This window comes from Hydra viridissima, unplaced genomic scaffold (genome assembly GCF_058129835.1).
Source record: "Hydra viridissima isolate aposymbiotic clone 2 unplaced genomic scaffold, HvirCarnegie_v1 scaffold_11, whole genome shotgun sequence".
In the NCBI taxonomy this organism is placed as follows: Eukaryota; Metazoa; Cnidaria; class Hydrozoa; order Anthoathecata; family Hydridae; genus Hydra; species Hydra viridissima.
In genome coordinates, this window is record NW_028324310.1 from 14358197 (window position 1) to 14372536 (window position 14340).

General features: G+C 31.0%; 2 protein-coding genes and 1 long non-coding RNA gene across 3 annotated transcripts; 2 read left to right on the forward strand and 1 right to left on the reverse strand.

Annotated features, from left to right (window-relative positions):
- Positions 1 to 2728: 2728 nt before the first annotated feature.
- On the forward strand, positions 2729 to 6738 carry LOC149882341 (uncharacterized). Its single transcript, XM_090065930.1, has 2 exons — positions 2729 to 2885; positions 5996 to 6738. Exons 1-2 carry the CDS (start codon positions 2729 to 2731, stop codon positions 6736 to 6738), a joined length of 900 nt encoding a protein of 299 aa, XP_089922056.1.
- A 1324-nt stretch (positions 6739 to 8062) lies between these two features.
- On the forward strand, positions 8063 to 12148 carry LOC149882342 (uncharacterized). Its single transcript, XR_016445118.1, has 5 exons — positions 8063 to 8138; positions 8250 to 8283; positions 11446 to 11469; positions 11590 to 11660; positions 11990 to 12148. It is a non-coding gene; the product is annotated as an uncharacterized LOC149882342 (long non-coding RNA).
- On the reverse strand, positions 8843 to 10213 carry LOC149882343 (uncharacterized). Its single transcript, XM_090067760.1, has one exon. It carries the CDS (start codon positions 10133 to 10135, stop codon positions 8843 to 8845), a length of 1293 nt encoding a protein of 430 aa, XP_089923886.1. The 5' UTR covers positions 10136 to 10213.
- Positions 12149 to 14340: the final 2192 nt, after the last annotated feature.

Sequence of the window (14340 nt, forward strand, 5' to 3'; positions counted from 1 at the left end):
TTTTCTTTCATTTTTAAAATTATAAATTAAAGAGGATGAAAAAATTTATCCAACACTTCCAACTGCTCCTAACTGATCATATTGCGGATTAATAATAACTGAAGCTGTGTTTTTGAGAGTCTCAAGAAAGAATCTAACTAGATGTTAGATATTAACACCGTTTTTTTTTTTTTTTTTGCTTAATCTATTAAGTTTGTTTTATTAAATTAATCACTAAAATGGAATTGACAACATCACTTTCCAAACGATTCCAATTTTCAGCAATACTGTTCGTGAAGAAATAATGCCTTGGCAAGAAGTTTGGAACATACTGGCTTCTCAATCTTTGATTGTACCCTCTGGTTAGCCTATGTCCCTAACAAAATATGGATTCCATACTTGAAAAGCATATTCCAAGTGCGGCCGAACGAGTGACTTATATAACAATTTCATTGATGCTTCATCTAAATAGAGAATTGCGTGTTTTAGCATACCCAATTTTTGATTCGCCTTACCATTTTTTCAATATGGTTTTCCAATTTAAATTGTTCGAAACATAAACACCTAGGTCTCTTTCCAATTTCGTTACTACTAGTTCATGTTGAATTGTATCTGATTCTGTAGTGTCGTTTTTTAAACTATATACTTTTTTCGGATTATCACGACCAAAATGCATGATTTTACATTTATCTTAATTAAAACTGATTAGCGATTTTTTTGTCCAGGTAAATAAGATATCAAGATCATACTGTAGAGAGTGGTTTATTTTATTTTATTCTATAACCGCAAATATTTTTAAATCATCAGCATATAGCCTTGCTTTATTGTTCAATTTTTGTGTTATATCGTTTATATAAGTTACAAAAAACAAGGGCCCTAAAACCGATCCTTGTGGTACCCCACTACGAACTGTTTCCCATTCTGATTCAAATAATCCCAAAACAACTCTCTTTTTTCAATTTGATAAGAAAGCTTTACAACATTGCAACAATTTTTCAACAATACCAAATGATTTCAGTTTTAAGAGCAGCCTGGAATGCGGAACTGAATCGAATGCCTTTGAAAAGTCCAAAAAGGAAACATCAACACATTTACCACATTTTATTGATTCTGTTATTATATCTAATGTTTCAAGAAGGTTTGTCATACAATTTTTTGATTTAACGAACCCATGTTGTTCTGGTTTTATTAATTTATCTTTAATTAAATGATTCATTATTGTGTCCTTTATAATACTTTCCATTAGTTTACAAACAATAGAGGTCAGTGAAATTGGACGGTAGTTACCTTCATGCAGCCTATCCCCGTTTTTAAAAATTGGTGTAATATTTGCTTTTAACCAGCTTGTAGGAAATGTTCCACTTAAAAATGAGCAGTTAAATATCATACAAAGTGGTCCAGCTAAACTGCCAGCACATTTACTTAAAAACATCGGATGAACTTTATCAACACCTGGAGACTTGTGCATATTTAATTTTAGTAATCGTCTTTTTATATCTTCCTTTTTAAACAATGGGGTTGGGCAAATTTTTTCTGTTATACTTTCGCATGTTGGCATATTAGTTAGGCTTTCGTTTATAAATACAGAATTGAAAAATCTATTTAATTGATTAGCAATAACTTGACTGTCAGTTGATATTTCGTTATTTCCAGTTGAAATTGCTCTTACATAGTCTTTAACTTTTAGTTTACTGTTAATGTAAGCATAAACTTGTTTTGGATTTTTTTTTGATTCTGTTGCAATTTTTTTTTTTTTTTCATATTTTTTTATTGTCATCTTTACAAGTTTTTTGACTGACTTATTTTTTAATTTACTTTCTTCTTTTAGATCTAAATTTTTGAAATGAGAAACTTTGTATCGATACCAGAGATTACGCTTAAGTCGAACTTCGTGTTTTTATTCATCCATAGAGATATTCTGATTCTGATTTAATTCTTTATTCACCCATAGAGATCTTCTGATTTTAGTTGTTTTTTGAATAAATGAGGGTATGAAATAATTGTATCCATTTTCATAAGTTTGAAGAAATCTTTTGTAACGCTGATCAACATCAAGTTTAGTAAACTCATGACTCCAGTTATATCCATTTAAACATTTTGAAAATTCATCATAGTTTCCTTTCATGAATAATCGTTTGGTAGTGATATTTTATTTTTGCAATTATTACGTGCTTGATAATAAAAACTAAAACGTAAAACATGATGAACTCTTTTTGTTTTTTCCCAAGGATCCATATGCACTAAGCTAGATATACGAAAAGGAGAGGCTGTAAACACTAAGTCCAATATATTGGTCAATTTTGTTTCATCAGTTGGAATGATGGTTTTTTTACATGTTGTGTAAGATAACATTTTTCAATACATTCCAGAAACTGCCTCTCTTTATTTGTGATGCAGACACTTTCGTAACTAGAATTCCATATACTGTTCAAAAATGGAAAATTGAAATCTGGATATAGATTACAAAAGATTAATTAGGTTCAGCTTTTACTAGAATCTGACCAGGCTATTAGAAAAAAGCTGAAAAAAACATCATAGAAGAAGTATCATAAAAGCTCAAATATCATAGAAGCTTATATAAACAGAAATATCATAGGAGCTCAAATGGTAAAACAGGACTAAAGAATGACATTGCTTCGATTACAATGAATCGAAAAGGTAACAAGTCATTGATACAAGTTTTTACAAAAAATAATACAGCTGTTGTAAAAATATGTTTAATAGCAAAAAATACTGATTTAAAAAAAGTATGTCTATGGAGATTTTCAAGGATGCTCATAAGACTGTTTACAAGCAAGGGAGCAAAAAAAAATTGCATCTGCAGCTGTGGATGAAGGTAAAGATGCTTCTAAACAAAGTTGGTAAAAAGGCTTTAGAGGTTGGCCAAACTGCTGTAGTTGATGCTGGTACAAAGCTTAGTGATAAAACTACAGTAAAGATACTTACTCTATAGCCATAGTCATATTGGAAAAACATGTTGGACCGAGTGATGTGACAAAGCAAATGATATTTTGCATAATGATATTTTGCCGACCCAAAAACTGGTTTAACAGATATTAATAGGTTGATTTATGCAAATGGTATGAAGAAAGCTAAAAGAAGAGCTTTCGTGTAAGACAATTATTTAGCTCCAAAGGAGCCGTGGCGAACATTACTAGAAATTTGATACACAGCATGGATATCAGAAAGTAGTAGTAAAATTCAGAAGAGAAAAAGGAAATAGACGTATCTGTGAATGAATATTTTAAATCCCAAGGCTTGAGAGAAATAAATATATTATATGGTGATCAGACTTATACATAGAGGAGATCACAAATGCGGTCTAGCATATTCAACAAACAATTTGGCTCTATTAAGCTTCTTAGCGTATATATTAATGATGAAGAAAAATTATTTGTTTAGATTTAGATAACTTTTGTGAAATACACATAAATAAGACACATGTACTATGGAATATACCACTATACTTAGGTTCTGCCATTCTTTATTAAAGAAATGTTTGAATTTCATTACGGCTATATGAAAAAAAACATTAAGAAAAAGCAGAACGATTGCATACAGACACGGATACGTTTAATCTATGAAGACTGATGATTTTCAAAAAGATAATTCTACAGATGTTCAAGCTCCAGATGTTCAAGATTTGATACAAGTGCGTTTGAAGCAAATTATCCAAGTGGTATTAAAACTAGATGTAATAAAAAGCTTAATGGAATGTTTAAACCTGAGGAAAAAGGTAAAATTACTAAAGAAATTGTTTGTTTAAAGTCTAAACTGTATACAATCAAAATGTACAATAGAAATGAAGAAAAAAGTGTAAATCTGTGAAGAAAGTCAGTGGTAAAACATCAAATTACCTTTGATGACAAAAAACTGTTTGTTTAATAAGATAAAGTTTTACCAATGAATGTTGTTCGTAGTCATATGCAAGAAAACTGAAGAGGTAAATAAATTGACTTTGAGTTTTGCTGATAATAAAAGGATTGTTTTGGATGATAGCATACATAGACGAGCATATGGGATTACAGCTGTAAAAGTATAGCTAAATCAATCACGTTCGACAAGTAGAAGAGATAAAAAAAAAAAAAAAAATGTTGTATATAAAAATGTATTAAATGAAAAGTAAAAGGTTTTCTGAATCTGATGGTGGAGAGCTTACACTTATCAAAAAATGGTCGCAACATGAAAAGAGATGTAAAGTATGTGACTACATTTGGTTCTTCGAAAAAAACAAAAAAGAATTATTGATAATAGAAGAGTTATAGAAAAAAAAAAAGAAATATATTTTCTCTAAATATAACTGATTGATTGCTCTAAAAGATAAAACTGGTAAGATTGCAGCAAAAGCATTTAAAATAAATCAATGAAAGAAAACCAAGTAAAATTTGGGTTAATAAAGGTAAATAATTTAATATTAGAGATGTACAAAAATATTGAGATTTACTCTACACTCTAAAAACAATCCGTTAGAAAAAGTAACGGATTGCGTGTCTCCGTTAAATTAACGAAGTAATTCGTTTCCAAAAACAACAAAATTAACGGAATTAAGTTAACAAATTACGTAGTCTTCGAAATTCCATTAATTCAACGGATTAAATAATAAAATCCGTTGAAAAATAAGAAAAAATTTTTTAAACGGTTTCCGAAAGAAATTATGGAGTGCTTCCTCTGTAGATTATATTTTTCATCATTACATATACTTTTTTCTCATTTTCGAAATTTACATGGATTGACTTCGAGAGGTTCAGAAGTCAAATGCACTTTTGATAAATGCAATAGAGTTTTCATTAGTTTCATAAAGTTAAGAAAACATTATGAAACCCGGCATTCAACAATAATTCCTGATGAGATCAAGCTGCAAGTTCAACTACCACTAGTTAGATTCATTTTATTTTGTTCAAGTGTATGTATGTATGTATGTATGTATGTATGTATGTATGTATGTATGTATGTATGTATGTATGTATGTATGTATGTATGTATGTATGTATGTATGTATGTATGTATGTATGTATGTATGTATGTATGTATGTATGTATGTATGTATGTATGTATGTATGTATGTATGTATGTATGTATGTATGTATGTATGTATGTATGTATGTATGTATGTATGTATGTATGTATGTATGTATGTATGTATGTATGTATGTATGTATGTATGTATGTATGTATGTATGTATGTATGTATGTATGTATGTATGTATGTATGTATGTATGTATGTATGTATGTATGTATGTATATGTGTGTGTGTGTCAATATATATATATATATATATATATATATATATATATATATATATATATATATATATATATATATATATATATATATATATGTATATATATTAGGGCCCTGCGAATCGCTTTGATTCGATTCGATTCGCGAATCAAATGTCGCTTCGATTCGAGATTCGATTCGAAAAAAATGATTCGAGTTTTTCGAATCATTTTTTTTATTTAAATTACTTTATGTTTTCATACAAACGGCGTTAAAAAGTTTTCAAAATATCAATATTTATGTTATCAGAAAATTCTGCGGTAGAGTAATTTTGGAACGTAAACATACTTTTCATTAAAATTAATTGTCGATTAGGGATTTAAACAGAGCGGAACGCAAATTAGTAACGCAAAAGTTAGGTTTTATTTTTTGCATCGTTAATGTTTGACTTCGCTTTCACTAAAGTAATTTTAAATTCGATACTTTTTGTTTGTGCTACATCAACCTATTTTCGCATCAAGCTATAAAATGATTTCTAAAAAATCGGCAGTTAAAGAATTCTTTGAAAAAAAAGGAGTATTCTGGCAATGCAAACAAGAAAATTGCAACAAAAAGTATTCTGTTCAGAAAACTGGAACTTAATCTCATCTATGGAACCATTTAAAACTTGACCATAAAAAACTACACGTAGAAGCAACAAAAAAGCGCACATCTGCTACTAAAAGAAAAAAGAATTCCGATAACACAATCGAGCAAGTTCCTCGTTAAATTCGTATTTTATTCGACCTCCAATAGATACAGTTATTAAAAAAAACTACGACCGTGCAGTGCTTAGATTTGTAATTGAAGATGGAAGATCATTTGAGACAACTTCTGGATCTGGCTTTATTAATCTGTGCTCGGTGCTTACTCAAGGGCAATATCATCCACCACACCCGACCACTTTATCTCGAAATTTAGGTGATATGGTCGATGATTTATATATTAACTTCCAACAAAGTATAAAAAGCCAGTTAATCTCCAAACCTAGCATCACTTTTGATCACTTTAAAGTCGACAATGGCGATAACTTTCTTGTTTCTACTTGCCACTTTATTTCATCCTCTTGGGTTTTAGAATCATGCTGTTTATCAGTTGTAAATCTGGAAGTAATAAATGCTTGTCACAAAGCTACTTCCACTGAAGAAATTTTAAGAAACGTGCCGTCAAAATTTGACTTGACTTCAGATAATATTTTCCGAGCTACAACCGATATAACTCCTAGTATGCCATGCACATTTAAACTTCTTGGGATTGATTGGCTAGGCTGTTGTGCTCATAAACTCCAACTTTGTGTGAAATCAGCTATACACAACCAACCAATTCTTGTTACATTAATTAGCAAGGCTCATAAAATAGTAGGATTTTTTCACTCATCATCAGTTGGACAGGCAGCTCTCAAAAAGTATCAGATTTCTCAAGGAAAACCTGAGTCAAAGCCTCCAATGGATGTGGAAACGCTCTTAAACAGCACTTCTAACTTATTGGAATGGATTTAAAAAAATAATGATTCTATAGAGATTGCTCTAGCCGAGTGTTCACAAAAAAAACTGTATGAAAGTGCCACCGACTTGTTTAACTGAAACACAAGTGCAATTATTAACAACAGTCGCTCCTATTTTTAATGCAGTATCTGAAGCCACTACTATACTAAGTGCGGAAAAAAGCGTAAGCATTAGCTTAGTTTATCCGTGCATTACAACTTTGAAAAATTATCTTCGCTTGATGGATAAAAGAGGGATGGGTAAATTTGTTGACGATCTTATTACGCAGTTGGAAATGAGATTTGATTTAAGTAAAGACGTTCTTACCGCTACTTTCTTAGACCCTCGATTTAAATCAGAAATGTTTACTTTGGCAGAGAAACAAATCGTAAAATCTTATCTAATGACATCTGAAAAAAAACACGGTTTAAATATTACTATGATTCCCGCTGAAATTCAACTCGATGTAGCAAATTTGTCATCTGAAGCAAATTGAATTTTTGATAAAATGTTTGAACATATCACTAAAAATCGTACTCTACCAGAGAAAAGAACTTTAGATCAGCAATTACATTTTGAAACTACTGCATACATCGAAGAGAAAACGTTGGGACGTTCAGATTGTTCTATTCTGTACTGGAAAAACAAACGTAACATTTTCCCTTTATTATCAAAAGTTGCAACTGATTTTCTTGCTTTTCAAGCTACAAGTTGTTCGTCTGAAAGAGTTAACTCTGTGGGAGGAGGAGTGATCGACAGTAAACGCAACAGTCTTTCCGAGCAAAATGCGGAACGGTTAATTTGGGCTAGAAGTAACAAAAAGAGTTTGTTCAAATAACATTCAAATTTTGTAATATTTTGTATAGTATACATAAAAATAAAGATAAAAAACTTAAATTTCTTTCAACTAGTGATTCGATTCGTGATTCGATTCGATTCGCGAATCAAGACCTGCTTCGATTCGAGATTCGATTCGAAACTAAAAATGCCGATTCGCAGGGCCCTAATATATATATATATATATATATATATATATATATATATATATATATACATATATATATTGACACGCACGCACGCACGCACACACACACACACATATACATACATACATACATACATACATACATACATACATACATACATACATACATACATACATACATACATACATACATACATACATACATACATACATACATACATACATACATACATACATACATACATACATACATACATACATACATACATACATACATACATACATACATACATACATACATACATACATACATACATACATACATACATACATACATGCATGCATGTATTTATTTTTAGCTTTAATATGTAGTTTAAGCAAGTTAAGTACTATCATGGACATCAGCTTACAATGGTTTAATCATGTTCAAGTAATACAGTTATCTGTTCCTTGTTATTGTATTTTTTTTAAAAATAAATTTGTCAGTTACATCAGACAATATTGTAAAAAATGAGTTGTTAACAATATTTTTTGTTTACAGGATCTTTAAATCACATTTACATCGTAGATAAAAGGTTTGTTGCAATAAGTTTAATTTGCCAGCTTTTTTTGTAGTTACCCAGTTTTAGTGTAAACTAAATGGTTAGTTACACAATTATCTTTATATGGCTTGTTTATATCCTTATCACTGTTGTAAAAAATGACCAAAAACTACTTTGAGCTGACCCGAGAAAACTGCTTTGACAGGGTGAAACTACAATGTTTCCTGACTCCAAAAATGTAAAATTTGAAATCTAACTATTTTGTCCGAGAAAATAATTTCGATTTTTAGTTTTTAGTACTTTGCACAATAGGGCGAAATGACAGCTTTTCAAATTTTGCATTTTTACAGCATTCAAAAACTCTTCAAAATAAGCATTTATTACTCCAAAACATAACTGTCTAAAATTCACTTGAATAATAGTTTATTCTGACACAACTGATATAGTTTTTCATTAACAAGATGGAAATAATAAACACTTTCTTAAATAATTCTTTTAGTTATTCTAAGCCAAAACACAAAAACAACCTCTTGGTTCTAAACACATAAAGAGCAAATGGTACATAAAATAAATTCTTCTCAATATTGATTCTTCACAAATGCTTGCTGTTGTAGTCCACAACACATGAAAGAAGCCTCTTTGCATACTCAGGATGATTGCGGTCTCTTTTGTATCTCTGCCAATGTGAGCTGAAATTATGATGCATTGATTCTGTTGCCTGCTCACTAAAGATCCCCAAGGGAGCCCTTTTGATCTCAATGAATTGCTTCACATGGAAGAAAACAGCATGAACTTTTGGAGTCACACTGATGTTCATGATTGCCAAATATGAGTCTCTGAAGCGATCAATTTTTTCAGAAAAGTTATCCTCCAGAACCATACCAAAACATGCTGTCACCACAGACTTAAACTTTCGAAGGGCATCAATGATTCCAAAGACTTGAAAAGCAGACTCAGTCTCTGCAATTCTTTGAAGGAGGTCAAGATTGCTGAGAAGCTTGTGACAGGCATTCCCTGCAAACTGCCCACCATGGTATGGTTCTTGTTGAATGTGGAGAGCTGAGGGCCACTTGACAACATTGGGCCAAACTTCTGTCATGGCTTTGTACATGTGATTGACCACACCAAGGAGAAGATGGAGTTCCATTGGTGGTATGAGCTCCAAGATGAGTTTGTTTTCAGAACCAGATAGCAAAGGCTCATGCACTACATTGCCAAAAGATCTTGCCTTTTTGATATCACCACCAGACTTAGCAAACTCTTGATAACAGGCAACAAGTGAGCCTAGTGTCCTCAAAGATCCTGATTGAGAAAGATGCTTTGATTCTGTGTTGCACCAAGAGCAAGGGTGAGTACTTGCATGGCTCTGAAGGCCACAAAGGATGTTGGCAAGTTTCATGTCGCATGAGACAACAAAGTTGACTTTGTCTAACTTGATTAAAGACAAGATCTGCCTCACATTTTCAAAGTTTTCTGGTAGTCCTTCTGATAAAGCCACAAGCATTTGACGCTTTACACTACTGTCTTTGGCAGTCCTCTGAGTTAAAAGTTTTTTCCGTGGTGGTGACCTTGAATCACAGTGAGAATCCAACTCCATGATGCCAAGAGAAACTTTCAGAAATCCTCCACCTCCATCAATTCCCAACTTGACAATATGATTCTGGAAAACTCTTCGAGAAAGCAGGACTTCATTCAAAAGCTCGGCAAGATCCTTGCAATGCAAAACCACAAAGTCAGTGGAGTTACTCTCTGATAAAACTTGGATGCTGGTTTGAGTAAAAAACTCAGACAACTGTTTGCCAATGGCTTCAAACTTAGCTAGAAAACTAGTCTCCACAATCTTGGTGTCACTGACTCTGTTGATGGTTGATGCCAATTTCTTCATGCCAAGGTTGGACAGTCCTGTGTTTAGCTGAACTTGTACAAGATCTTCAGTTTTGATGCTGGGTTCAGGAAAAAGAGCTCTTGCCCTTGAGCTTCCTAAAAATGAAATTATATTAACACTTTTTGTAATTTTAAGTTTTAAAATTAAAGGTATTCCCTCTGAACCTGCCATCTTTATATGTATATTAAAAGTATCACCTGTTTTAACTCTAAGTGGTGGGTCGCCTTTAGGATGCGATATTTTGGCAGTACCACCAGGCGTGGAATGTTTAGTAGAGATGACTTGAGTAGCTATTTGCTCTGCAGCGAGTGGATCAGCTGTAGCTAGCTGCTTGAGATTCTCTCTAAAAGTGAATGGAGTGCACTGATGTGGCAGACCTCTTCCAACTAGACTCAAACAATCACCACATCTTTGAGGGGTACAATCTTCCACAGGTTTAGAATAGTCCACTGGGCTCTTCTCATTCAACTTCAAATGTCCAACTTGACAAATAAGACAGTTGCAACCTTGATCTCTTGTTGGTGGTCTAACTTTTATAGATGAGAAAGGAAACAAAGGTGGCAGGTTAACATCTTTTCCTTCATCTTTTCTCCGAAGAATTGTTCGACATGAGTCACAAATGCCTCTTGGCACTCTGGTATCAGTCAAATCAAGACTTGTATGGTAATGCTTGAGGATCTTTTCAACAAGGAACTGTGTCAACTCTCGAGAGCACTTCTTCAGACACAAGACACAGACAGATTTCCGACAATCTTCATGATTTTTTGAAAAATTTGGCATTTTGAAATTTTTCTCACACAACTGATAAGTGAAACACTTTAAATAAACATGTTCACTGCCAATTCCCGGAATTTTTAGCTTGTTTACAACTTTGATGCAAAACTTAAAACAAACATGTTCACTGCCTATTCCCGGAATTTTTAGCTTATTTACAATTTTGATGCAACAAAATGTTTATAATATAGTTCAACCATGAAATTGTAGGTAAAATTTTATCTTCTGAGTTAAAATAAATACAAATTATACTTGCTATATAGACTGTTATGTTTTAGAGTAATAAATGCTAATTTTGGAGAGTTTTTGAATGCTGTAAAAATGCAAAATTTGAAAAGCTGTCATTTTGCCCTATTGTGCAAAGTACTAAAAACTAAAAATCGAAATTATTTTCTCGGACAAAATAGTTAGATTTCAAATTTTACATTTTTGGAGTCAGGAAACATTGTAGTTTCACCCTGTCAAAGCGGTTTTCTCGGGTCAGCTCAAAGTAGTTTTTGGTCATTTTTTACAAGTGTTATAATTTGCTATTTTAGACACATGGTATGCAATATCACGCTGTAAGTTTAAATTAGTTGTAAAATTAAGAATTAGATTTTGATTTGCATTTCTTTTGATGGGGATATTTATTTAGGTTAGGTACAACTAAGTTTATGTATGCCTTGTTTATATTCGTTTAGAATTGACTACTTAGACACGAGGGATGTGGTATCAAATTGAAATTCTGATATTGTTATTTGCATCTCTTTTGGTGAGCTTGTTTATTTTTGTGTCAATTTATTGTTATTTAAGTTGGAAACCTTTTTTTTATTCTGTTCCTGACAGGTTTTGAAGTATGTGGAAATTATAGAACCTTTCAGTTATTAGATAAGATTATCTTTTGTTACACATTTTTATTAAAGATATTATTTAGTTGTTGCATTGAACTTTATCTTTAGAAAATGGTATCGGAAATAAATTAAATAAAAAAATTTCTATTATCAATTTTCAAATCAGGAATTAGCAATAGCATTTCATACTATTTACATAAATTAGGCTCCATATTTTCTTTATTGTATTTTATGTTATATTTACCTTTAGGAATTGACAACACGTTGCTGGAATTGAAGCGTGAAACATGTACTAAGAACAGCAGCGTTAAAACCTAAAACCTAGTTTGTTAACAATTGGTTTAGTTTAAACATCTATTGTGTATATGGGTGTGTGTGTGTTATACAGATGTTTTATAACCTCAAATATAATGACTATTAAAAATATATTTAAAAACTATTTTGATTGTAATTAAAAGTTTGTGTACTGAATTACATTATTACAAATATTTGATTAGTTTTCAATGTCCAGTTAAAGAGTTTTTGAAGCTTGCTAACAAATTGAGCACTATATTTCTCCCAACCATGGTAGTTTGTATTATTAGTATTGCTTGTATCAGATGGGTGGTAATTATAACATTTATAATGGCAAGAACCAATGTATATTAAGAATATCATAATAAAATAATTATAAATATTAAAAAATGTAAGGATTATTTTATTATCAAATTACAATACTATGTGGCTTAATTCATCTTTAATTATAATGGAATGATTTTAACTGATTATTCCCTACAATAACGTTATTTTAACTGAATAAAAACAGCGGATAATTTGATGCACTGACGTAATAACTTCTTTATTTAAAAGGATTGTTTTATCGGAAAAATATCAACGGACTTCAATCCGTTAAAACTTTAATCCGTTAACTTAACGGAAAAGCCGTTGGTGCAATAGCGACGGATTGATCTGTTACCCAATTAATTGTATGCAACGGATTTTTTTTTAGAGTGTACCAAAAATGAAGAAAAATCGAGTGTACCAAAAATGAAGAAAAATCGAGTGAAAGGTGGAATCGTACAATGAAAGAAAAAAAGAAGAAATACTTTAGCGCCAGTTTCACTCATGCGTATATAAACGTTTTGGATGACCGAGCCAAAGAATACAACAATATTATTTATTCTTCGGTTAAAATGACTCCTGTTGAAGCTACACTGTTCTTCAAATTGACCGCCAGGTTGAAACTCTCTCTACTCCTGACCTTTTTTACATTTAATCAATCAAAATGTATTAATTAACACAATTTATGTTGTCAGAGAAATTTGAACTAAGAGCTAAATATGTACATTTTAAAAATTAAAACGCATAAATTTTTGTCAACCATTATTGTAGTCAAGAGTACCCATTTACATTTATTTATTTTATTAACAAAAAAAACCTTAACATAAATACATTTATATCACAAATGATACTGACTGTTGTTTATTTAAATTAAAATTTACTACACCAGATTTTAGCTTTTCTCCATAGTTCCTCCAAGTTTTTTTAAATTTATCAAGAACAGCTTCACCACATTATTCTGCATGGTTATTTAAGCTAATATTGTGTTCTACAAAGGGGAAAAGGTGATACTAAAATATGTATTTTCCATGAAACTGCCAAAATTATTTTTTGTATATAGTAAATCAGTATTTTTCCCATCTAGACCTATACCATGGTACCCTCTCATTAGTATGTAATTCATACCTATTATTGTGGTCAGACTAAAAACAAAATTGTCCATATCTTGAAATTGTAAATAGCTTCAGCCATCCATCTCATGTGATGTGTCAACCTTTGTTTTTTAAATTCTATTCCTCTCGACGGAATACCTCCAAGAAAGATTACTACTAATTCAAGAATTTCCATACAATCAGTCCTGGGTTGAGAGGTAATAATCCTGGGTTTGGTATTTTCAAGCTAGTTGTAAAAATGATATCATCTTTTTATACTTCAGTTCTCATAAACAACAACTTCATGTAACTCGTTTCGCACTTAGCCTATCTTTGAATGAAACATAAATCCCAGTCATGCAACGATGACGATTTAGTGGTAAGTAATTCATGAAGTCTCAGTCTTGTTGAATTGTATTAAAGCTGAAAGGCATTCTGATGAGCCACGTCAAACAAATTGTCCCGATTTTCATTACTGTTCTTGATATCTACGTTATATCTCAGAATGTTTATCGCGCTCAATAACTCTATCAAGATTGCCAACTCGGTAGTTTTTTAAAACTATCGATTTGGCAATCCTATTTATGGTAATTTTAAGTTGGCAAAATTAACTATTATAACTATTATAATAATAATAATATTATTATAATAGTTATAGATACAAATAAAATATATATATATTACATATATTTGTATATATATTATATATATATATATATATATATATATATATATATATATATATATATATATATATATATATGTATATATTAAATATACATATATATTAAGTATATATATATTAATATGGTCGACACGAGTAAAATACTGGGTTTATTCATTTCTATTAAAGCTATTAAATCAAAAATTTAGTTAATGTTTTGATTTACAATTTAATAACTATTATTAT

What these genes read in the sequence shown, in the direction of transcription:
- LOC149882341 (XM_090065930.1), top strand. Translation starts at nt 2,729, where the DNA reads ATGTCTATGGAGATTTTCAAGGATGCTCATAAGACTGTTTACAAGCAA. An exon ending in AACTGCTGTAGTTGATGCTG is followed by an intron (nt 2,886 to 5,995) that starts GTACAAAGCTTA and finishes GACCTCCAATAG; the next exon opens with ATACAGTTATTAAAAAAAAC.
- LOC149882343 (XM_090067760.1), bottom strand. Translation starts at nt 10,135, where the DNA reads ATGAAGAAATTGGCATCAACCATCAACAGAGTCAGTGACACCAAGATT.